This window comes from Pan troglodytes, chromosome 7 (assembly GCF_028858775.2).
Source record: "Pan troglodytes isolate AG18354 chromosome 7, NHGRI_mPanTro3-v2.0_pri, whole genome shotgun sequence".
Taxonomy (NCBI): domain Eukaryota; kingdom Metazoa; phylum Chordata; class Mammalia; order Primates; family Hominidae; genus Pan; species Pan troglodytes.
The window spans coordinates 8165036-8190131 of NC_072405.2; the positions used below are offsets into that span (position 1 = coordinate 8165036).

Consider the following 25096-nt stretch of genomic DNA (forward strand, 5'->3'; position numbering starts at 1 on the left):
AGATAAGATTCCATAGCATCCACAAATTGTATTTACTGATTTATTTTTGAGACAGGGTCTCTGTCTGTCCCCAGGCTGGAGTGCACTGGTGTATTTTGGCTCACTGCAGCCTCAAATTCCCAGGCCTTGGTGATTCTACCTCGACCTCCCAGAGTGCTGGGATTACACGTGCAACCCACGGTGCCTGGCTGAAGTATAAGTTATTTAAGCATCACTCAGGTGATGATGAGTGGAGTTTTTGGCCTCTGTGTCAGGTCATGTTGGAACACAGTCATGTGATTGTGGAGTCAGGTCATCGTGTCATACAGCCATGTGGCCATGTTGTCATATAGTCTTTGTCATACAGTCACGTTGTCACCTTGTCCTAGGGTTGTGGTGTCCCATAGTCACGTCACGTCATCACACTGTTGCACGGCCATGTCCTGTAGGCGTGTTGCATATTCTCGCATCGTGTTGTCTTAGGGTCATGTGTCCTGTACCCACGTCACAGTATTGTGTTACCACGTGGGCCTGTTTTCCCACAGTCATGTTGTCCTGGGTCACGGTGTCACAGTCATGTCATGTCACACTTGCCACACTGTGGTGTTGTCACATGGGTGTGTTGTGTTGTCCTGGGTCACGGTGTCACAGTCATGTCATGTCACACTTGTCACACTGTTGTCATGTAGGTATGTTGTGTTGTCCTGGATCACGGTGTCAAAGTCATGTCATGTCACACTTGCCACACTGTGGTGTTGTCACACGGGTGTGTTGTGTTGTCCTGGGTCACGGTGTCACAGTCATGTCATGTCACACTTGTCACACTGTGTTGTCATGTGGGTGTGTTGTGTTGTCCTGGATCACGGTGTCAAAGTCATGTCATGTCACACTTGCCACACTGTGGTGTTGTCACACGGGTGTGTTGTGTTGTCCTGGGTCACGGTGTCACAGTCATGTCATGTCACACTTGTCACACTGTGTTGTCATGTGGGTGTGTTGTGTTGTCCTGGATCACTGTGTCAAAGTCATGTCGTGTCACACTTGTCACACTGTGGTGTTGTCACATGGGTGTGTTGTGTTGTCCTGGGTCGTGGTGTCACAGTCACGTCATGTCACACTTGTCACAATGTGGTGTTGTCATGTGGGTGTGTTGTGTTGTCCTGGGTCACGGTGTCACAGTCACGTCATGTCACACTTGTCACATGGTGGTGTTGTCACGTGGTGTGTTGTGTTGTCTCCCAGTCATGTCCTGGGTCATGGTGTCCCACACTTGTGTTATATCAATTGCCTGCATGAGTGAGTGCCTATTCACATATTCTTGACAAAGAGTCATGGTTTCGTGCTCTGTGCTGTGTGAGAGGTGCTAGCGAGGCCGCCGGGTGTCATGGCTGGGCAGTGGCCATGGCGGCCGGGCAGGCCTGCTGTCGTCTAGAGCTCCTGTTGAAGTGCGGCCGGATGCGGTGCCTCCAGGTGGCTGCTGGCATGGAGCCTTTCTTGACGAGCAGAGGATCCTGCCGTGTGCTCGGAGACTTGGAAGAGGAAAGACGGTGGTGGTTTTCTCCCTCTGTGTCTTAGTCACTGTAGCAGCTGGAGGGAGGCAGAGGAGGACAGAGGACGGGGGAGGCAACAAATTAGTGTGATTGTCACAGCAGCCCAGTGCTGGGCCTCGCATCTAGGCTCCCCCACGGGCCTCCCAGTGCCGGGCCTCCCAGTGCCCGCCCTCATCCCGCTGTCCCTCCGCTGCCTGCACTGCACGGCCCATGGCAAACGCCGCCCACGCCCGGGCCTGTCCCCGCGTGGCTTCCTGTGGAAGGAGCACAGATGCTCTTTGCATTCACGGCTAGGTTGGAACCAGCCTCAGGAAAGCGGTACCCATCCCCAGCAACACTGAGCTTGGCTTCGCCCTGAGGAGCTCCAGCCAAGGCCCCGGGCTGTGTCCACCACGCAGGGCTGCAGCCGCTGGGTGGTTCCTGTGTGTGCCGTTTCTTCCCGGGGCTCCAGGAGAGCTGCCAGGGCCCCTTTATCTCCCGGCTCCGTCGGCTGCTACTGCGCACCCCTCCCCGGGTTGGTGTCAGGAGGGAGGGCGGGTGCTGCGGAGGCCGACTCCGTGCAGAAGCCAGAGATAGCGTGCGCTCGGCTTCACAGACCTCAAAGCTGCCTCTCCAAAAATATGTGCATAAATTTAGAGTAGCCTCCATAGATAAAATGCTCTATGAATTTACACAGGAGATGCTGCAGTTTCCTCTTTTCTAGCAGATTAAAATAAGGCACCTTGTGCCAGAAAACACTGGGCTGGGCGTTTGCCGTTCACGTGTGGAGCTCGGGGAATGAGCCGGTTCTCAGCGGGCCGCGTGTGGTGAGGGTTCAGGTTCACGTACACAAAACCATCAGACAGACTTCTCCATCTGTGTCAATTAGCACAGATCAGCGTGGTCTTCTCCTAATTTACGTGAGAATCTGCACTAATGATGATGAATCCACAGTGTATGGAGGTGAAGTCTCCTCTACATTGTGAATATTTTTTAATGGGTGTTCCTTGGGGAAGAATTCATTGAAAGGGTCCGTGCTGCTGTGAGTACGCTTGCTGTGTGTTCAGCTTGCTGGGTGATTTTAAACATATGTGACCTGTGATGAAGATGAACTGTGGGGAAAGCCCTGAATCTGTGGTCAGTTTTGACTCACATTTTGGTTCGTGTTGGACGAGAGGTGCGGAACCACAGTCTCTGATCCATGTCTGAGTGAGCCGCCTCGTGAGGCTTCCAGTCCCTCCTGGGGGCACTGAGTGGGGACAGCCATGGCCAGGGGGGCCAAGTTGAACCCAGTGTGCCTGTGGGCTCAGCACTGAGGGCTGGTCACAGATCCCACCCTTGCAGGTCTCAGTCTGCCTCTCCCTTCCCTGAAATCAGTGCCTCCCACAGGCACCATGGTGAAGCCGGCGTCTCCCCTGCCCTGGGGGAACCCCGGGCACATCCAGGACTCCGCTCTGTCCCCATCATGTGACCTCTGATGGGTCCATCAAGGCCTCATGGTCTCCTCCACGTGGGAGGCCAGAGTGGATCCCACAGTTCCTGACATGCGTGTTCACTCCGTGTTCCTGAGTGTCCTGCCAAGGTCTCAGTGGTCACATTTAGGAACGTCTTGATTAAATAAGATGCAATGGGCTTCTATGTCGTGGGCCTCCTCGGAGCCTCTAGTTTGGAAGTGGCTCTCATGAACTTACCGTGGGGCGCGATCATTGGCAGCACTGACTTTTTGTTTGGGGAAAATCACGATCTATGGCCTAAGACGGCTTCTCGCATCTGCATTCCAAAATAGGGTTTCAGAGCTTCGTGCTCTCATTTAAAGCAGTTTTTTGTCTGTATGACTCAGTGGTGTCTTTCCCGGGAACCTCCTGCCTTAGCTCTTCTCAGGATGAGACGAAAAAATCCCTTTTGGGTTTCGGGGGCCGAGTGAGTGTGCAGAGTTGTTGACTTTTGGATTTTAGCTTCCCTGGCCCACGCAGTTCACTGCACTCCCACAAAGACCGCTCCTGACTTTTCCTCCGTGGGCCTTACTCCCTGGCCCTCTCATCCTGCCTCTCCTGCCCGGGTGCTGTGTGTGTGCCCTCTCCTGCCCAGGTGCTGTGTCTGTGCTCTCTCCTGCCCGGGTGCTGTGTGTGTGTCCTCTCCTGCCCGGGTGCTGTGTGTGTGTGCTCTCCTTCTCCTGCCCGGGTGCTGTGTGCCCTCTCCTGCCCAGGCGCTGTGTGTGTGTCCCCTCATCCTGCCCGGGTGCTGTGTGTGTGTCCTCTCATCCTGCTTGGGCGCTGTGTGTGTGTCTTCTCCTGCCCGGCCGCTGTGTGTGTGTCCTCTTATCCTGCCCGGCCGCTGTGTGCGTGTCCTCTCATCCTGCCCGGGTGCTGTGTGTGTGTCCTCTCCTGCCCGGGAGCTGAGTGTGTGTCCTCTCCTGCCCGGGTGCTGTGTGTGTGCCCTCTCATCCTGCCCGGGTGCTGTGTGTGTGCCCTCTCATCCTGCCTGGGTGCTGTGTGTGTGTCCTCTCCTGCCTGGGTGCTGTGTGTGTGTCCTCATCCTGCCCGAGCACTGTATGTGTGTCCTCTGTTGCCTGGGTGCTGTGTGTGTGTCCTCATCCTGCCCGCATGCTGTGTGTGTGTCGTCTCCTGCCCAGGTGCTGTGTGTGTGTCCTCTCCTGCCTGGGAGCTGTGTGTGTGTCCTCTCCTGCCCGAGCACTGTATGTGTGTCCTCTGTTGCCTGGGTGCTGTGTGTGTGTCCTCATCCTGCCCGGGCGCTGTGTGTGTGTCGTCTCCTGCCCAGGTGCTGTGTGTGTGTCCTCTCCTGCCTGGGAGCTGTGTGTGTGTCCTCTCCTGCCCGAGCACTGTATGTGTGTCCTCTCCTGCCTGGGGTGCTGTGTGTGTGTCCTCTCATCCTGCCTGGGTGCTATGTGTGTGTCTTCTCCTGCCCGGGCGCTGTGTGTGTGTCCTCTCCTGCCTGGGTGCTGTGCGTGTACTCTCATGCCTGGGTGCTGTGTGTGTGCCCTCTCATCCTGCGTGGGTGCTGTGTGTGTCCTCTCCTGCCTGGGTGCTGTGTGTGTGTCCTCTCCTGCCCGGGTGCTGTGTGTGTGTCCTCTCATCCTGCCTGGGTGCTATGTGTGTGTCTTCTCCTGCCCGGGCGCTGTGTGTGTGTCCTCTCCTGCCTGGGTGCTGTGTGTGTCCTCTCATGCCTGGGTGCTGTGTGTGTGCCCTCTCATCCTGCCTGGGTGCTGTGTGTGTCCTCTCATGCCTGGGTGCTGTGTGTGTGTCCTCATCCTGCCCAGGCACTGTGTGTGTGTTGTCTCCTGCCCAGGTGCTGTGTGTGTGTCCTCTCCTGCCTGGGAGCTGTGTGTGTGTCCTCTCCTGCCCGAGCACTGTATGTGTGTCCTCTCCTGCCTCGGTGCTGTGTGTGTGTCCTCTCCTGCCCGGGTGCTGTCTGTGTGTCCTCTCATCCTGCCTGGGTGCCATGTGTGTGTCCTCTCCTGCCCGGGTGCTGTGTGTGTGTCCTCTCATCCTGCGTGGGTGCTGTGTGTGTCCTCTCCTGCCTGGGTGCTGTGTGTGTGCCGTCTTATCCTGCCTGGGCGCTGTGCGTCTGTCCTCTCCTGCCCAGGTGCTGTGTGTGTCCTCTCCTGCCTGGGTGCTGTGTGTGTGCCCGTCTCATCCTGCCCGGGCGCTGTGTGTGTGTCCTTTCCTGCCCGGGTGCTGTGTGTGTGTCGTCTCCTGCCCGGGTGCTGTGTGCGTGTCCTCTGCTGCCTGGGCGCTGTGCGTGTGTCCTCTCCTGCCCGGCTGCTGTGTGTGTGCACAGGGACACAGTCATGTCCGCGCCTCCTGCAATCAGATGCCCACGTGGGGAGTCTCGCCTTGGAAACTGAGGGGAAACTGACTGTGGGCCCTCTGTTCCCGAGTGAGATGCCTTCTCCCCACTTTCTGCAGAATTTGTGAAGGGGTGGTGCCTGCGTTTCCAGGTCAACTAAACCTGAGGGTCTGCTTCAGTGATGGCAGCGATGGGATGGCCTGAGTCTGAGCTGGCTGCCCCGCGTCCCCTGGGTAACAGGAGCCCCGCCTCCCTCCACAGGCCTTGTGAATGGTGGTGGCTGGGATAGAGGTGGCCCCGTGCGTGGACCATGGCCTGCCCTGTTCCTTTCACACAGAGCAGTGTGGCCCTGGGCCCAGGGCTCCTGCGTCCGATGGCTTCTACTTCAGGTCCTGCCCTGCGGCCCCGACGTCTTCTCTCCTGTCCCCTCCACCGGCGCCCGTGAAGGCAGGTGCGGTCAGATGTGTCCACCCCGAGGCATGTGGGTCTGTCTCCCCGAAGTCGGGAGAGCTCAGTAGAGCTGTCAGTCACAGTTTTAAAGGACGATTCATGCTCTTTCCTTTCCACCAACCCTCTCCCGCTCACCCACAGAGCCCGACCTGCCACACACACGGCTCCCGCGTGAGCTCCGTCCCCGCCCCACCCAGCCACCAAGGTCACCTTCCAAAGGAACCATGAGAGCCTGTGAGGCTCTGCCTCAGAATCCCTTGCTGCCTCCTAACTTTTATTTTGAACAACCCCTCAACTCCCTTTTTAATGTTCCGCTCCCTCTGAACGCCCTCCGCTCACCTCTCTGCCTGCCCCTCCACCCTCCCGCCCCATCCTTCTGGGCAGATGCTGCTGCTGTCCCCTGCCTGTCCACCTTGTCCGTGCCTTTCCTGGGACGTCTGTGCTCCCTCCCCAGATTACTATTTAACATCCTGCTGGTCCTTCAAGGTTCAGGCCAGATGGCATTACGTGGCGTCTCCTCTGTGGGCCCCGGGCTGTCACGCTGGATGGCAGAGTGTGTGCCTCTGTAGCTGACGTGGAAGAGCCAGTGTCTTTCTGAGGGCCTGTGCAGGCCAGCGGTGGCGTGGAAGAGCCACTGTCCTCCCAAGGGCCCATGCAGGCCAGCGCTGGCGTGGAGTAGCCGGTGTCCTCCCGAGGGCCCGTGCAGGCCAGCGCTGGCGTGGAAGAGCCAGTGTCCTCCCGAGAGCCTGTGCAGGCCAGCACTGGCATGGAAGAGCCGGTGTCCTCCTGTGGGCCTGTGCAGGCCCGCACTGGCGTGGAAGAGCCAGTGTCTTTCTGAGGGCCTGTGCAGGCCAGCGCTGGCGTGGAAGAGCCGGTGTCCTTCCGAGGACCCGTGCAGGCCAGCGCTGGCGTGGAACGGCCAGTGTCTTTCTGAGGGCCTGTGCAAGCCAGCGCTGGCATGGAAGAGCTGGTGTCCTCCCGAGGGCCCATGCAGGCCAGCGCTAACGTGGAAGAGCCGGTGTCCTCCCAAGGGCCTGTGTAGGCCAGCGCTGGCGTGGAAGAGCCAGTGTCCTCCCAAGGGCCCATGCAGGCCAGCGCTGGCGTGGAGTAGCCGGTGTCCTCCCGAGGGCCCGCGCAGGCCAGCGCTGGCGTGGAAGAGCCAGTGTCCTCCCGAGAGCCTGTGCAGGCCAGCACTGGCATGGAAGAGCCTGTGTCCTCCTGTGGGCCTATGCAGGCCCACACTGGCGTGGAAGAGCCAGTGTCTTTCTGAGGGCCTGTGCAGGCCAGCGCTGGCGTGGAAGAGCCAGTGTCCTTCCGAGGACCCGTGCAGGCCAGCGCTGGCGTGGAACGGCCAGTGTCTTTCTGAGGGCCTGTGCAGGCCAGCGCTGGCATGGAAGAGCTGGTGTCCTCCCGAGGGCCCGTGCAGGCCAGCACTGGCATGGAAGAGCCGGTGTCCTCCTGTGGGCCTGTGCAGGCCAGCGCTGGCGTGGAAGAGCCAGTGTCTTTCTGAGGGCCTGTGCAGGCCAGCGCTGGCGTGGAAGAGCCAGTGTCTTTCTGAGGGCCTGTGCAGGCCAGCGCTGGCGGTTTCCTCCCGAGGGCCTGTGCAGGCCAGCGCTGGCGTGGAAGAGCTGGTGTTCTCCCGAGGGCCTGTGCAGGCCAGTGCTGTCCCTGCAGCCTTGATATCTGACGCACATGCTCATTCCCTCTCCCACCCTTGTGGGCTCAGGTTCCTTGACACTAGTTCAGGGCTGGGGGTTAGGTCACCTGCTCTCATGTTCTCAGGAAAGTGGATGGAAGCTGGCTTTGAACCCAGGCCTACCCGGCCCCCAAGTCTGAATTCTTTCCCGTGAAGACCTTGCACTTGTGTGTCTGTGCACCTGCTTCAGCTTCCTTGTGTGAGGATCAACTGTAAATGCCGTGTAAATGCGGTGCTCCCAAAGTGTCTGTCCATTCTGCAGGCAGAGCCAAGTTCACAGTCACTCAGGGACCTACATACAGGGGACTCAATACCCATGGATTTTAGTGTTTTCCTGAAAGATAATACACATTTGCTCATAACTTTTGTGCCTGAAAGGAGATGTAACAGAGCTGTAGCTAAAGTCAAGGTTTCAATATTGAAACTGGGATAAAATATACCATTGTTATTTCATCTAAGTAATTTGTGTTCAGCCATATACAATTAAGAAAGTATATTCGCTGTGTGCATATGACAGGTCATTACTACCAAACACCACATGTTCTCATTCATAACTGGGAGTTGAACAACGAGAACACATGGACATAGAGGGGAATGTCACACACTGGGGCCTGTCGGTGGTTGGGGGGGATGAGGGGAGGGAGAGCATTAGAACAAATACCTATTGCATGCGGGGCTCAAAACCTGGATGATGGATTGATGGGTGCAGCAAACCCCCATGGCACGTGTATACCTATGTAACCTGCACGTTCTGCACATGTATCCCAGAACTTAGTAAAATTTTTTAAAAAATGTTTCTTAATTCTCAAAAGTAAAAATGTAATCTTTAAAACATATGCCAAGGGTAGCTTTTGAAGTAAAAGTTGCTGGCGTGCAAGGCCAGAGCTGGCTTTGTTTATGGAGGGGTCCACTGGCTCTGGCGTGGTCAAGCGGCGTCATCTCAAAGTTGTAGTTTTGTTGTTGCTGATGTTGCATCTTTTTAACTGCATGGTTGAGACCCTGTGGGTGTAACAGCTTCTCTCTGTCTCTGTTTTCAGAGTCGCAGTGCACGCTCTGCGGGGAGCCGGAAGGTGAGTACCTGACATGCTGCCTGGGGTGGGCGGGGGCCGCACGGCTCACAGGTGTGTGGCTGGCAACAGTCTGCCGTGAAACGTGTTGGAGAGAACCTTGAACATTGAGGACGCAGTCTGTGTGCTGTTTGATAGGAACGTGAGTAAAATAATTGAAGCAAAGTGCAAGGTGAGCGTTAGGACTCAGCAGCTCGTCTCTGAAGAAGAATTGGCTTTACCATCACATTGCAATATTTTCTTTATTTTTTTTTTGTTCTGGATTGATAAATTTCCATCAGTTTCTGTGAGATAACAGATGCTGATACAGGCTTGTTGGCTTTAAGTGCATTCGCCCAAGGTGCCAATGAGCCGGAGGCTGAGTCGGATCTGGGAAGCCGTTCCCGACTGTCGGTGGCTCAGCCTGAGAGTGTGTGGGGCCTTTGCTGGCTGTGAGTGATGTTGATCAGTGTTGCTTATTTAACTTTCTGTGCAAGTCTCCTGTGTTTAAAACACGCGGCAAAGTAGGGCCCCTGAGTCTGTCATTTGTTGACTGTTTGGAACTAGTGAAAGCCAGCATTGATGTAATATTTTTCAATGGTCTAATTTGAAAGAATAAGGAAAATGTGATAAACACCTGACCCCTATTAGTGGGGACTCTGAATTAACTGGAGCTTTGATTTCGAGGTCTGTTTTCAGCAGAAAGAGGCAAATTGGCTAGAAAAAGAGTCAGCCTCGGGGAACTCGGGACACAGCCAACCCCAGGAATGTGCCTTTGGGTCAGAGCCCAGCCCAGCTCTGCTCCCACGGGGAGAGATGGGGAGAGATGATCCCAACGCGTGACTCTAAGGGCCGAATACTAAAGGCTTCTGTATACTCAGGGCCACAGAAGCTCAACCGCATCCACTGGAAAGGCTCTTATTCGCAATTTAAAACACAAAAATGAAAAAGTGAGTATAGGATTAACTTGGAACTTCTATGAAACACTTAATTCCCTCATTTGGTGGTTAAGGGAAGTATGACAAGGTTTTAAAACTTTTTCCTGTGTCATTTAGTAGTCATGGAACGCACAGATATATCCATGGTAAAGTCAGTCACTGTACATTTTTAAATCATAAGCTTCACTTTTATGCAAAACATCAGACTTTGGACACCTGGCATTTCCAGAGTCAAAAGTAATGTGATGTTTTAGTGTCAGGTGGGTGGGGGCTGTTCCCAGGTGGGGGCTGTTCCCAGGTGGAGCCTGGGATGCTGGTCTGGGTGTGGCAGAGGCCGCCTGTGATGGGGAAGCCACAGGTCCTTTCCCCTGGAGACCCCAAGGCTGCTGCAGAGGATGATGAAATTCTGCAGCCTGTCTGTTGGGTGTTTGAAAGCTTTATTAGTTCTTATCATTATAACTTCCATTGCTATTCCCACCAGGGAAAGCATATCATGCTTTGAGTTCATTTTTCATTCTCTTTCCCCCAGCCCCTCACCGAGAGTTTTCAGTGTGTGAGAGAAATTGTGAAATATAAAACCTTGTAAATAGTGGTTTAAACACGTTGCATCTTGCTTTTCGTCTACTTGTTTCTAATAACAAATGTCTGCCTCTGCCAAGGACAGTGGCCCATGTGGGGTGTGTTTTGTTGTCACATGCCACTTACTTCTGTCATAAAAGGAGAGTTTTTTCCCAGTAAATCAGAATCCATGATGTTTGGAGGCGAGGGTTTGGACTGAATGAAGGCTGGTAAATCACCCCGGAGTCCTGGCTCAGGGATGGATATTGCATGATTTCTGGGGACATTCTAGGTCATGGGATTGACTCTAGAAGGGACCTTGGCTCGCACAGGCTGACCTGAGGCGACCGTAGTCGTCCAGAGCATGGGGAGGTGAGCTGGCCCCATCAGGGCTCTCCAGCCTTAGGTCTGTGACCTCTCAGGCCCAGCACCACTGACGTCAGACCAGAGTGCGTGGTCCTGGACAATCCCAGGGTCACTTCCCCTGGGCACCTGCCTTTGATTGGCCTCCATATCACACATACTGTCGGCTCCCAGCAAATGTGTGACAGTGGCGTGAGGAGGGGAGGAAACGTGTTCGTTCCTGCTCTAGAAGGCAGGTCAGCTTCCAGATCTTTAAAACCAGACAGACTGGGAGGGCAGGTCAGCTTCCAGATATTTAAAGCGAGACAGACTGGGAGGGCAGGTCAGCTTCCAGATCTTTAAAACCAGACAGACTGGGAGGGCAGGTCAGCTTCCAGATCTTTAAAACCAGACAGACTGAGAGGGCAGGTCAGCTTCCAGATACTTAAAGCGAGACAGACTGGGAGGGCAGGTCAGCTTCCAGATCTTTAAAACCAGACAGACTGGGAGGGCAGGTCAGCTTCCAGATATTTAAAGCGAGACAGACTGGGAGGGCAGGTCAGCTTCCAGATCTTTAAAACCAGACAGACTGGGAGGGCTGGTCAGCTTCCAGATATTTAAAGCCAGACAGACTGGGAGGGCAGGTCAGCTTCCAGATCTTTAAAACGAGACAGACTATACTCCAAATAAGAAGACTCTCCTTGTCCGGTGCGGAGCCCCGCAGAATTCTGGGGGCTCTCCAGCCGAGGGTGGGGGTGGGAGGGGGGCTGGGCAGTGGGGGGTGGGGCTCCCTGCTCTGGCCTGCCCCTCCTCACTGGGCTGCGGTTCTCTGAAGCCACCCCGTGTTTCAGATGTACTAGTGTAGTTGCTCCAGATCAGGGAGGAGGAAGGCTTTGTGGCGAGGTCTCAGCTGTGCTTTAGTTTTCGCAAAGCACTGTCATATGAATATTCATATATTTTTGAAATCATTTAAGTAATTAGTCTAAGTGAGAGCTGGCTGGGTGCAGAGAGTGGAATCTGAAATCAGCCTTTTTGTTTGGTAATTTCTTCAGCAGCTTCTGCGAGTTAACTCATAAATGTCGTGGCACAGAAATGACCAGCCAGAGGCTGGTGGCAGCGTGTGCGGCTCGGATGTGGGTGTGCAGCGCTCATTACATCCAGAAGGTTAAGGCACCACCTCATTTAGCATCTCGCTTTCTTGTCAGAAAGCTGTTAACAGCCTTCTGTGGCTAAGCCAGTGAAGTGGGAAACACCTATTTGCATTTTAATGGTTAGTTCTGTCTGTGAGAGCTACTTCTTTGGATACAGATTGAATAATTAGCCCTGTCTCAGATGATAATATCTGTCAAACAAACGCAACCAGGGACAAAGTTTACAGGATGCTGGAGACCTCAGAATTCTACAGTTGGGGAATCTCTATAATCGTGTGGCCTGTTTTTCAGAGAACTTAAAATTTTAATTGTATATAAAATGTAGATCATGATCTCAATATGCAAATTACTTACATGTTCTGTATTACGAGGTTTTGAAACTTGTGAGACTATGTTTTCATGAGATAAAAATGTTTAAAAGATTGATTGTTATTTACTGGTACCTTTGTTCCTACCAAGAAGATACAGACAGCCCAACTAAATCCTTGAAATGCAGCGTGGCGTGAAAATGGAGCGGCATTTTAGTTAACGAGGGTCTCGATGCCATTTACAGGAATGCAGTTTCTACAGGGTTCTGCTTTGCAGAGACCTCTCCTGATAATAATGATACATTTACTCATAACAATCTCAGTTGTCATAATAATTTGCCAATTTAATACTAAGACGGTCTCAATTTGTATCATTTTCTTAGTGATTCCTGTTACCTTTTAGATAAAGGCAGTAACCAGTTACTATACAGCAATAAGAGGGCAGGCTGGTTTATCTTGACATAGCAAAAATCCGTGTGCGATATAATCTGTCAATTTAATATAGGAAAATAATTTAAGAGTACCTGATTCTTTTTAAGCTTTATTGACAGATGCATGATACTACTCGCTTTTCAACTAGAACACAGGAAAGTTTATGGACATTGGGTGGGGCCACAGATGTCAGTTCATGGATTTGTCTGTTGGTTTACATTTTTATGGCTTGGTTTGTCACCACAGCAGATAGATTTTCCGATGTGGGAAGACAGATAATGATGCCTGGTGGGGCTGGGAGAATGTATTTGAAATCCACAGCGACGTAATAACAGTGTCTTCGATCTGTGTTATTTGCCCCCATTAAATCTAAGAAATAAAATCAGCTATTAATATTATTATATAAATGTAGCATTAGAAAATGCTACAAAAATGTTGGGATACGTTGACATGAACGATTCTTTAGCAATCGAGGCCTTAAGATTGGAACTTTAAGAAGCAATAGATGATTGTGATGGCAGAAATACATATTGGATTATTTGGGTAATGTTTTAGAAATTCCAGGCTAAAAGCAAAATTCAAGTCTTAAAAAAACTAAGTAGTTTAAGGTAAGAGATTTTCTTTCTAAATCTGTTTTCATTTTTGTTGTTTTTACTTCGGTTATTGGAAACACAATCTGCATGCTGCCCTTGGAATTTTGGGAAGACCTACAGAATCCTATATTTTATCACAACTAGGAGGAACCCAGGCCACCTCTTCTCCCTTCATAACTCATAATCAAGATATTGGGAAAATTTTCGTGCAGTTAGTAGCATTAAGTTCTTGCTTTTTAAATACAAGATATTCAAGATTTTCCCCACAAGTGATTCGAAACAATGCAGTCTCCTTAGTGGGTTTTTGTTTTTAACCTTAATTGAATATGTGTTGTCTTAACATTTTAAGACCTCTTAACAATTCTGGGGAAAAAATGATAGGGTTGCTTCTTGAAATTGCATATTGAAGAGCTTAGAAATAACCCCAGCCTTGTTCTCTGCTCTCTGTGGAGAGGGAGGGCACCACTGTTTCAAAGACAGCTGCCACCCTGTCTCTCTGAGACCATAGCTCTTTAATTGAATACTTTGTATAAAAATGATCTTTTCTGATTGCTATTTGTGGTTTTTAGTGATTATTGTTGCTTAAGAACTAAAAAGTTCCACTAATATTTGTAGGAAAACAGACTCAGCTGTAGCCAGTCTGTCTTCTAGGATCTGAACATGGTTAGGGTTTTGGTGGAAATCAGAAAACAGTCTCTAGGGTAAGAGAGAGAATGCTGCTCCTCTCTTAGCCTAGATGGAAGACTGAATTGACCCCTGTCCCATGCCCACTAAGAATACATAAAACACTGTACAATGTGTAACACAATTTATTTCAGTGCATAGTTGAGCTTGGATGAAAACAAAAGAAAGGGGATCCCCTGAGCCCCAAGAACTAAGAAGGAATTCCAACCAGGGGATCAGCACAAGTTCCAGCTGCAGTCGCTCCTGAGATGCAATCCCAGAAAGGGGCCTGGGATGGGGCTGTGGTTGCGGTCTGTGCCCTGTCATGTAGGGGTGGTGGAAACACTGGAATTGAGCCCCTTGAATCAAACGCAGACACTCACCCAGCTTCCCCGTTTGTGAGAAAAGAACTGGAAAAACATGCCTGAGAAAGTGTGGAGGAAGCTCATCGCACATCCAGGGCCAGGGATAGGATATAAAGTTACCAATGAGAAATGCACACTCCAGATATGGATCTGAGATCTGAATTTATACTACCTGTGTGTTGCAGAAGGACCACATGATGACATTCATATGAAAGTTGTTCCAAAATCAATTATGATTCTGTCAGAACCTAAGGGCTCTGGCAGAATCAAAATCACAAATTATGTACACAGAATTCTTGACAGCATAGGGGTCAAAGGACTTCTCCCCTGTAAAATAGTACCCACTTTAGATAAACATACAGAAAAGAGTATAACCCATATAAAGAAACTTTAAGGAAGTGATATGGTTTTGCTGTGTCCCCACCCAAATCTCATCTTGAATTGTCACTCCCATAATCACCACGTGCCGTGGGAGGGACCCAGTGGGAGGTAACTGAATCATGAGGGTGAGTCTTTCCCGTGCTGTTCTCATGATAGTGAATAAGCCTCATGAGATCTGATGGTTTCATAAAGGACAGTTCCCCTGCACATGGTCTCTTGCCTGCTGCCATGTAAGACATGTTGTTGCTCCTCCTTTGCCTTCCACCATGATTGTGAGGGCTCCCCAGCCATGTGGAAATCTGAGTCCATTAAACCTCTTTTTAAAAATAAATTACCCAGTCTCGAGTATTTCTTCATAGCGCTATGAAAATGGAATAGTACAGGGAATAAGAAGATACAATAGGAGAATGAACAACCAAAGCCCTAGAAGTAATAGACTTGCCTAGATATTGGATACATTTATAATTATTAAATAGATTTTCAAAAGAAACAGGAGCCATAATGTAAGAAGTATCTATTATGAGGAAAGAAAGACTTAAAAACAAACAGAATATCTGGAAACAAGATGGGTCATTTAAATTGACCACTATGTGGATATATTATTATAAAGTAGATTAGACAGAGCTGAAAAGAGAGTTGCCAAACTGGGAACTAGATAGTAGGATATCACCTAGAACTTTGCATAAAAGTATAAAGGGAAATAGAAGAATTAAGTTGCATGGAAGATGGCTTGAGAAAGACAAACACATGTCTGGAATTAAATGAGAAATTAAAAAAGAATGGGGAGAAAGGAGAAGCAGCATTAGTCAAAGAAGTAAAGGCCAAGATTTTCCTAGAAGTGAAGAAATATACTGGGCCTCTTTGATCTAAAGACTCCTAAGACTGAAGCCAGACAAGTACAGACATTCCCATGCCTTCTAAAGTGAAACCACGGAATAGGAGACAAAGAATCAATAAAGCCAGAGAGAATACAGACAAGTGTACTTGATTTTCAGGAGAGTTTTTGTAGTCAATACTGATGCCAGATGATGTTGGAATAATGTCTAAGAATTTCTGAGACAATAAAGAGAGTGAATAGAATGCAAAATATTTAATATAAAGGTGAATAGAAGAGGAGACAGGTAGGGGAGGGGAGAGAAAAAGGCTCAGACAACACAAAGCACATGGTAGGATGACTCAGGTATTTTTATAGATAAAATCATTGTTTAATGTTAAAGGGAATCTGCTCCAAGAAGCTATAAGAACCATCTACTTTATAATAGATTCAAGATATGCAAAGAAAAAAATAATTACAAGGAGAAACCAACAAATGAAAAATTATGACAGGGGACACCCTTGTCTAAGGACATAGAACCTCACTGAAGGGAGTGGGTGCAACCCAGGAAAAGCAGAGACGCTCTGAAAGGGGGGTTTCCCTGGCCCCCAGCATTCCCAACAGGGACGCTGTCTACTATCTGCGAAAGGGGGTTCTTGCCAAGTTCACAAAGTTTAATTTTTTTTGCTTGACTTAGGTCCTTTTTTGGCTTATGTGGCATTTTAGCAAGCACTTATCGAAGCAGCCATGCTTTTACTGGAAATATTTGCAGGACCCTTCTGGTTTCCAGATGAGCACAGATTCACGTGGGTGATATTCTGTCTACTGGGCAAGGTGTGGAGCAGGAAGCAGCATCTCTGCTGTCCCTTCCCGGAGTCCTCAGAAGCTCCAAGAATCCCTCTCCCCATCACCCTGCTCTTTATGGCCAGCCATAAATAACTATTACCAAAGCATAAGTCAGATCGTATTATTTGCTTCCTTAAATCCTGTCAATTCCTCCTCTGTTGGATAAATTCCACATGCATAATCTTGCTCCTACTGGTCTGTCCAATGCTGTTTAACCACATATGAAATATGCACCCTCTGTTCTCAGTCACCACGCACTGACGTACGCCTCCGTGGGTGCACCCGGGACGTTGAAGGCTTTACAATAAAAGCATGATACAGTGAGGGGGGAGGGGGGTGTTGAGTGCAGACCGAGTGTGTGTATATGTGTTTGTGTGTGTGTTTCATGAGCAAAGAGAAAGCTATCGAGGAATACTTTGGAATACATCCCCTCTCCCCACTGTGTGTGCAGCTTCTGCGAGAATAATGAATGGCTTGCTCATTAATGTGTTATCCCAGCAGAAGATGCACACTCAGTGGGGTGAGGGGATGTGTAATAGTTTGTATTAAAAATAAAAAGGGGGTGGTGGCTCACGCCTGTAATCCCAGCACATTGGGAGGTCTAGGTGGGCAGATCACAAGGTCAGGAGGTCGAAACCATCCTGGCTAACATGGTGAAATCCTGTCTCTACTAAAAATACAAAAACAAAATTAGCCAGGCGTGGTGGTGGGTGCCTGTAGTCCCAGCTACTCCTGAGACTGAGGCAGGAGAATGGCGTGAACCAGGGAGGCGGAGCTTGCAGTGAGCCAAGATTGCACCACTGCACTCCAGCCTGGGCAACAGAGCGAGACTTCATCTCAAAATAAATAAATAAATAAAATAAAATAAAATTAAAATAAAAAGGTCTGGGTGCAGTGGCTCACGTCTGTAATTCCAGCATTTTGGGAGGCCGAGGCGGTGGATCACTTGAGGTCAGGAGCTTGAGACCAGCCTGACCAACATGGTGAAACCCCATCTCTACTAAAAATACAAAAATTAGCCAGGTGTGGCGGCGGGCGCCTGTAATCCCAGCTACTTGGGAGGCTGAGAATCCCTTGAACCCAGGAGGTGGAGGTTGCAGTGAGCCGAGATTGTGCCACTGCACTCCAGCCTGGGAGACAGAGCAAAATTCCCGCTCAAAATAAAATAAAATAAAATAAAATAAAATAAAATAAATAAATAAATAAGTAGGTCTAGAAAAAGGCCTCCAGGGTCAGCTCAGACACCATTTCCCTGATGAGACCCCCACGTCCTCCCTGTCGCTGGCCCCCTCTGTAGCAACTCTGTTGGACTTCCTTTGCCATCCCTTCCCTTTTTCTCCTCTGCAGATGTCTGTTGGAGCAGAATGTGTGTCCCACGCTGAGCTCAGTGCTGGTTCCATGGGAACTCTGAGCATGGGAACTGATTTCTCCTCCATCACACCCACCCTAGTCCTCTGCATTTCATAGCCGTGTAGTTTTGAATCAAAGGCATAAAGCTGGCTTAATGGATGTCTGTTCTTATTACAATATAAGTGCTGCATTTAGAATCAGAGGTGAAGCCATAGCTATTAAACATGATAAGATAGAGTGAAACGGGGGTGAATTGAACATACCATCTGGTGTCTGAGACTGCGACAATTACCCATTTATGCAGAATGATATAAAATTCACAAATAAACCGTAGTTTGCAAATTTCTTTCTTTTTAAGAAGTAATATCCAATATCAGAGGTTCAGATATTCTGGCATTGAAACAATTTTACCTCAATGATAGGCTCAGGAATACATAAATATTTTATATTTTTGGTCACTGGGTAATTTAAACATCAGGCCATGGGTTTAGTGTGATTGGAGAAAATACTCCCTATTTTCTTGTTGCTAAACATGCCTAATTGTTGAATTTTGAAGCATATTTGGGAGATGGAAATATATGCAATTGCATGTTGAGGAAAAGAAATATTAGAATTATTCTCAGTAATTCATAATAAGCTCATTTGCAATATTGAAATAATCGGCCAAAGAGAGAAATTTAATGTGGGATAGAGTCTGACAGCTGTCTTCCACGTTAGAGTGTCGCCATCTCCAAAGCAGGAACTTTGTTTTAAAATTAGAACATCATTCGTGCCATTTCACAAGAAGCATAAAATGCCCCCAATTTAACATCTTTCCGCTGATCTGCTGAGAGTCAAGTATCCTTAAGAGAATTCTTATCATCTTCCTGAGCTCCAGGAATACAAAGATGTTGAGTGGTTATTAGATTTCCTGAGAGTTACATGTCTCTGCAGAAGCCACATTATCTCAACTTACTACTTGTTTCTTTAAAAATTTAAAAACATTTCCCAATCATGCACCTCATGTTGCACACTGGGAAATGTCAGCATTGTTCTGGGGTCTCACTCTGACTTGGCAGGTGCTAAGACATTTTCAAAGACAAAGAAGCTTTTATTTGACTTAGACCTTCAGGCTAAGTCGGCTTTGTGGCAGAATGACATGGCCAGAGCCAACGGCAGCGGGACCCTCAGCTCTATCTGCAGCTGATTCTGCAGGTAGCTCAGCCGTCGTCCTTGGTCTGAGATGAATCTTGGAGGGAGACCAGAGACAAGGAACAGAATTCCCTGATGAACCAGTAGGGCATACAGATGTGAATTCATCAAGTCTAAATATTCTGGGCTCCTAAGCAACTGCACATTGGCTCACCCCTTCATCGGTGGGCCCGTCTGCCACCTCTTCTCCGGGCCATGTTCGTTGCTGCTTCCTTCCCTGCCCTTCTCCTGGATTTTCTTGATTTTCCTGCCTGCATTTCACAGCAGTAAATGAGTCCCAGGACACCATGCTGGGTGCTGGGAGGAGGAGCCAGAGGGTGTTCCAGCCTGGAGCTCCCAGCCTGCAGAGGCTCCTGGTACAGGGAGGACGGGACCTGCTAGAAAGACCACCCTGTGTGGCAAGGCGTGGCTCTGTGGCTTCACACAGCAGTTGCGGTGAGCCTAGGTGAGAGCCATCCACCTTCCTGTAACACTTGCTCCAGGGCTTGTGTTTACACATTTGAGCTGAGTTTTAGATCTTCTTTGTCTGTTTATGTGACTGGGAGAAGTAAGACCCCCTCAACCCTGAAACCCCGTATTATTGTGGCTGTGAATCCCTAATTGTGCTCTCCTCTCTGATTGGTACATCTAACAATAATGTTACCCATTACGAAGGAGTGAAATGTCTGCAGCACCCACCTTTGTAAAATGACCTTGGAAGGAAAACACCCCAGAATAGAATGACTGTGCACCCCCCTCCCCCAGCCGATCTTGTGATCAGATGACCCAGAACTCAAGCTGTGAACCTAGAAATAAGCAAAAAAGGTTGGCGAGGATTTTTAGACACTGACATTGTATTTTTAAAGCTAGAGAATCACCGTGGTGTAATGGGCGCGCCAGAAGCCCTGGAACCAAAAAGGCAAACTCGCTGAGTGACTCATTTTCTAAAATAAATTGAACTAAATCTTCATCTCCTCTTCATGGACCGTGGAGAGGCACATGCAGAGTCCTGCGTGTGGAAGAAATTGTGCGTCTTGAAACCGGTATTTTCCTGGGCGGGGAGCATTTTCATCACAGGCCTTGCCCTTCTCAACATACAGTAGCGGGTGGTCTTTTCCCATTTCTCTTGGGGTCCTGGTCTCTCCTGATGAAGTGGACCCTCTTCCTTCTCCTTGTGGACACCTGTATTCCACTCAGAGCCCATGTCTTGGTTGACTGACCATGATGCAAAGCTTTCTCCTGCTGGCCATGGGTTGCTTTGATTTTTAAAAACCAGGTGGGTCTTGTCTCACCAAGGTGGGAAGCCATGTGCAGGATGCTGTGTACAGTCAACAGCATGGGATTGAGAATATGAGAGCTGTGAACCATATACACAGAAGGGACTTGGATCAACAGAGGAGCAACGTCTGCAGATGTCCTGGAGCCACAGCTCTGAAAAATGTCCAGAAATAGAAGGAAAAGTAGAACCTGTGATGTGGGCAATGGGGAGAATGAATGTGACTTTTGATCATCACAGCCTCATTGACTTATAGGATGCAGAAGCATTTGTTTTGCTTTAAAAATCATTTTCAGTATATGTGTCCTCTGTTTCCACTCTTGCCTTACGTCCAAGATTGACTTTCCTCAGGAGAAATGCAGGCTCTAAGCCCAGCGGACAGAGTCAGGTCAGGAAGCAGGCACCACTGTCTTAACCTCTTTGCCATTAATTCGAAGTGGGGGCTTCTTAAGAACGTAACTTCTCTGACCCTGACGTTCTCCCAGTAAAATTTCCTTTGCCTTAAAATTGTGTGTCTCTGTGTGTGTCTCTCTATTTATGTCTCTGTGTGTGTCTCTGTGTGTGTGTGTGTCTACCTCTCTCTGTGTGTCTCTCTGTGTGTGTCTACCTCTTTCTGTGTGTCTGTGTGTGTGTGTGTGTGTCTACCTCTCTGTGTGTGTGTCTACAGAGTGAAACCTCTGCTGTCAGGGTCTGATTTTTATTTTCTAGATGTTCTACATAAATTTGGTTTCCACGACTGTATACACCGTTGACCTGCTACTTAGTAAAACTGTTTCTTATTGTTAGACGTGTTGCACAAAGGCAGATGGGAAGTAATTTTTTAAATTTCAGAATTGTAATGACGGATGACCCATTTCCTAATATTGCAATTCTCAAATTCTTTCCCCACGTCTTCATGAAATAAATCATAGTTAATTTTGGCAAACTAACCATTACCAAATTAAACGATTAAATAATTAATTAAATCATAAACCCACAAAAAAGAAAACATGTGAAAAGGAGAAAATAACATGAATTGGGAGTCAAGATTAGCGCCAAACAGGCCTTGGTAAAAATCCAGCTTTCTCCACCCAGCACTGAGAGACCTCCAGCCAGCGGTGTGACTTCACGGCATCTGGACTCCTCAGCCGGGGGTGGGTGCGCCCATTTCAATGCGATTCTGAAAATTATGCTCTTTAAGCACAATGCATGGCACACAGTGGGGACGTAGTGACTTCTGTTTTACTTTTATTCTGGAGACTTGACTTTATGAACCTCCTTGTGCATTAGTTGATTGTTCACTTCATGTGTCTTGCCCCAAGCCCATTTATCAGGCATTATCTGAGTGCCGAGGAAACACAGGCACGAACGAGATAGTTGTACATCCGAGAAACATCTGAAAATTCAATCAGTAGTTGCAATAAAGAGTTGTAAATACAGCAATAGTTGTACTCTAATGATGATGAATATTGATCTACTGTTTTATAAAAATGGTTCCCACAAGTGGTGAACTCATAGAAACAGGGTAGAGTGGTGTCTGCCAGGGCTCAGGGGGAGGGGAAATGGGACAATGTTGGTTGAAGGCTACAAATTTGTTGTTTAAGATGAATAAATTCTGGAGATCCAATTAGAATGATTTCTTTTTAATTTTTATTTATTTATGAATTTATTTTTTAAGAGACAGAGTCTTGTTCTATCACCCAGGCTGGAGTGCAGTGGTGCAACCTCAGCTCACTGCAACCTCCACCGGGTTCAAGTCATTCTCCTGCCTCAGCTTCCCAACTAGCTGGGACTACAGGTGTGTGCCAACACACCCAGCTAGTTTTTGTATTTTTTTTAGTAGAGATGGGATTTCACTACACGTTGGCCAGGTTGGTCTCAAACTCCTGACCTCAGGTGATCCGCCTGCCTCAGGCTCCCAAAATGCTGGAATTACAGGCATGAGCAACCATGCCTAGCCTAGAATGATTTCATTATTCTCCGTTTTCTCAAATAAAAAATAAGAAAGTTGATGTAATCACATTTTAAAAGCAATTAGGATACCCTCATTTTAGGTAAAATGTCGGACAAATTGAATTTGAGTTGGTATTTCTGCAGTTAGAGATGGAAATATCAACTCAGTTTATGTGAGTGAATGTAGACAATGCATAGCAGGTCCAGAGTGTGCAAGCATATTGTAGTAGGGGCCAAGGAATTTCCAAAAAGTGAGATTGAGCTGGAAAAGAAAGTTTTTATATATATAGATGTTTTATATATTTAGAAGTCTTATATATAGAAGTTATGTACATATCTATATTAAACATTTTATATATAGAAAACATATATTACATATAAACATTTTATATAGAATATATATTCACATCTATGTTCCATATAAATATATCTATATATCATACAAATTCTGTAACATTTTAAACTTTGTTTTATGATCATGCCAAAGCAATGCAAATGATTTCAGCTGTGGAAGGGAATAATCAAGTGTGAAGCGTTGGACACGGGAGATTCGTTTGACAAATGGTGCGCAGGACCCTATGGGAAGGCCAGGCCTGAGGAGTGTGGTGTCGAGGTTTCAGGGTCTGTAGGACTCGGACCATGGGTGACTCTTCCCATCATGCAACAGACGGCTCTCTAGAGCTGTCAAAGAAGGTCCATGAGCTGCCGGCCTGCAAGTCCCTGTCACTGTTGTAAACATCTGTAGAGGCTTTGAGGGCAGAAGGGTGTGTAGTTTTCATCAGATTTTCATGGAGATTCATGACCACGTAAAAGGTGAAAAGAGGAGCTTCTGTGCCGTGGCTTATGGAACCTGGGAAGGAATGTTCGGAGTGTGCTGACATTCCAAAGCCATCTGGGTCCACCTCTGCCTTGAATATCTCCAGCAAAGTGCATTTGAGCACTGGGGTTGATCCTGGTCCGGCTCCTGAATTTTTACCTCAGGCCCATTCTTATGATAAAAATGAGTAAATAGTAGCTGTGGATAGCTATGCAGAGCTGTCTCTGGAAGGTGTTTGTCTGAGTGGACCTGGCTGGGTTAGTCTACAGGGGGGCCCTCCCTCCAGCCACAAACACACATGCACCCTAATATCCAGTACTTGGGTGTGGAAAGAGGTGGGAGCAGTAGGAAGTCTGGGAGCCACGTGGGCTGCTCTGAGAGAACCCTGCTGGGGACTTGAGTCCCTGCCGCCAGCTGAGCATTTGCTTGGGAGCATCAGGCACAGCTCACATCCTTAAATCACCCCAGGTCACACAGCTGGCTTATGGAGTGGAGACCCAGGGGGTCAATGTGCCTTTATGCCCCACCTTAACTTGACGAGTTTTATGCTCAAGATGGATGACCAGGAGTCTCGAGCTGCAGCAGTTCACGTGCTCAAGTGTGGATGGCCGGCAGGAACGTCCTGCTCTGCTGCTTCAGACGTGCCGTGACGGCTTTATCATGCGCAGAGGCAGCTCCATCCTTCCCAGAAGCCCCTGGCTCTGCACAAGCCCTTGGAGTTTACTGCAGGCAAATTTGGCCTGAATTTGAATTTAATCCAAATTCTCCAGCCCATGTGGTACCTCTGCTCAAAGCTGCTTCTAATGAATCAGGATATCTGCTGCATGTTAAATTAAGATAAACTTGTTGTAGAATTCCCAGGGAGCTAAGTGGGATTCTGTTCAAAGAGCAAAAGGCTAGAATGACATTGGTGTAGAATTCCAAATGGGAGACTTTAAATGAAATTTATGGACTTTAATATCTTCATATATAGCCGGGAATCTGCTCTGACTCTGGACAATAAGGTGTGTGCTCACTAATGCTCTTTCTGATTTTGAAATCAGTTCCAAACCTGAGTCATTCAGTAACCATTTTTCATATATGAAAGTCTTGTCAATTTAAATAAAAGCTTTGAGATAAAATCATTAGAATTCTAACAGCATGACGGCTCTGTTCAGCATATCGGAATTTGCAAGAGTCAGATTTTTTTACATTTATAGAAAATTTTAAAATTATATCTTAAATTTTTAACTTAATATTTTAATTTTAAAATAAATTATGTATTTATATTTCAAATAAATGTTAAACTTATTTAACAAATAAAATTATTTAAAATTATGAACTCTTCCCCACCCACCATAAGTGTACTGGAATGACACACGCATGACACAACCACACTTGTGCCCCAACACAGACTCTCATGTGAACGTGAAAATAAGCCATCACGTATAAGAAAATAAACCATAAAATAAGCCAACATGTATAAGAACATAAACCATAAAATGAGTGACTTTGGATTTATTTTAGAACATAAACCATAAAATGAGTGACTTTGGATTTGTTTTAGAACATAAACCATAAAATGAGTGACTTTGGATTTGTTTTAGAACATAAACCATAAAATGAGTGACTTTGGATTTGTTTTCTGAGATAGTTGTTTTCATTTATCTTTTTTTTTTTTTTTTTTTTTTTGCCGTAATTGTGGTCAAGCTGAACTAAAGCTAGGAATTACATACCAAACATTCAGGCTGGATGTTTGGTATATAATTCCAAACAAAAGGAGGCAAGAAACCCTCTTTCTCTTAACTTACCAACTTAAAATGCTCTCTAGCTTTAATTCCTTCGGTAGCAATTACTTTATGAATATTCCTTGTAGACCTCTCCTAATCCAGTGCTAGGAATTGCGGCAGCCATGAGTGAGTGTTCACTGCCTGCTGCTGTGTCCGCAGTCCCAGCTGTCTGATTCACTTCCCTGTTTATTGCTTGCTCTACCGCAGACAGACAGACAGACAGAGCCCACATTGGTGAAGGCTCCAGCCCAGGCAGAGAGGATCCCTGAGGACCTGCAATTTAATTTCGAGCACTGGCTCAATGTCATGGTCCCAGTGCCTCCCTGAGTTACACAGAGCAACTCTGGAGTTATTATGTATAAAACCTGATCCCAATGTTAAGCGGAGGGAAAAATCATTCCTTTGCGATCACATGATCCAGATCCCTCAGTCTACAATTAAGTAACTGGGGGCTCAGTGAGGCATCGTAGCTTACTAGATGCCCACAGAGCAGATAGAACCAGGTACACGCTCTAGCTCGGGCAGGGAATTTGGAATGGAAAAAAAAAAAACACAATAGATTTGCACCCCAGATACTGAAGGAGTGCTCACATGCATCACATTTACTATAAGGCCTTGGACACTGGTCCTGGGGCCATCCGGAGATGACTTCATTCTCCAGTCAGACATCAGCGTCAATCCCAGATGCAGGTGGAACTCAGAACAGCATCATTTTCATGCAAACTGAATTTCTTTTCATTCCCAGATCTTCACAAAGACAAAAAGATAATGCAAAACCTCTATTTGTAAGAAGTTTATAGGAAAAGGGTCCAAGTGGTTCTCACTCTAGGGCTTCTGGAACTTTGTCCCTGTATGAGTCATGGTTCTCTAGAGGGACAGAGCTA

General features: G+C 47.9%; 1 protein-coding gene across 27 annotated transcripts in view; it reads left to right on the forward strand.

Annotated features, from left to right (window-relative positions):
* Positions 1–25096, forward strand: part of DLGAP2 (DLG associated protein 2) — a 1020080-nt gene that overhangs the window by 551443 nt on the left and 443541 nt on the right. For all 27 annotated transcript variants that reach the window (XM_024345426.3, XM_024345427.3, XM_063816097.1 and 24 more), the window contains one exon: positions 8499–8531. In XM_024345426.3, coding sequence (XP_024201194.1) covers positions 8499–8531 — 33 coding nt within the window. The remainder of the gene's footprint in view (positions 1–8498; positions 8532–25096) is intronic.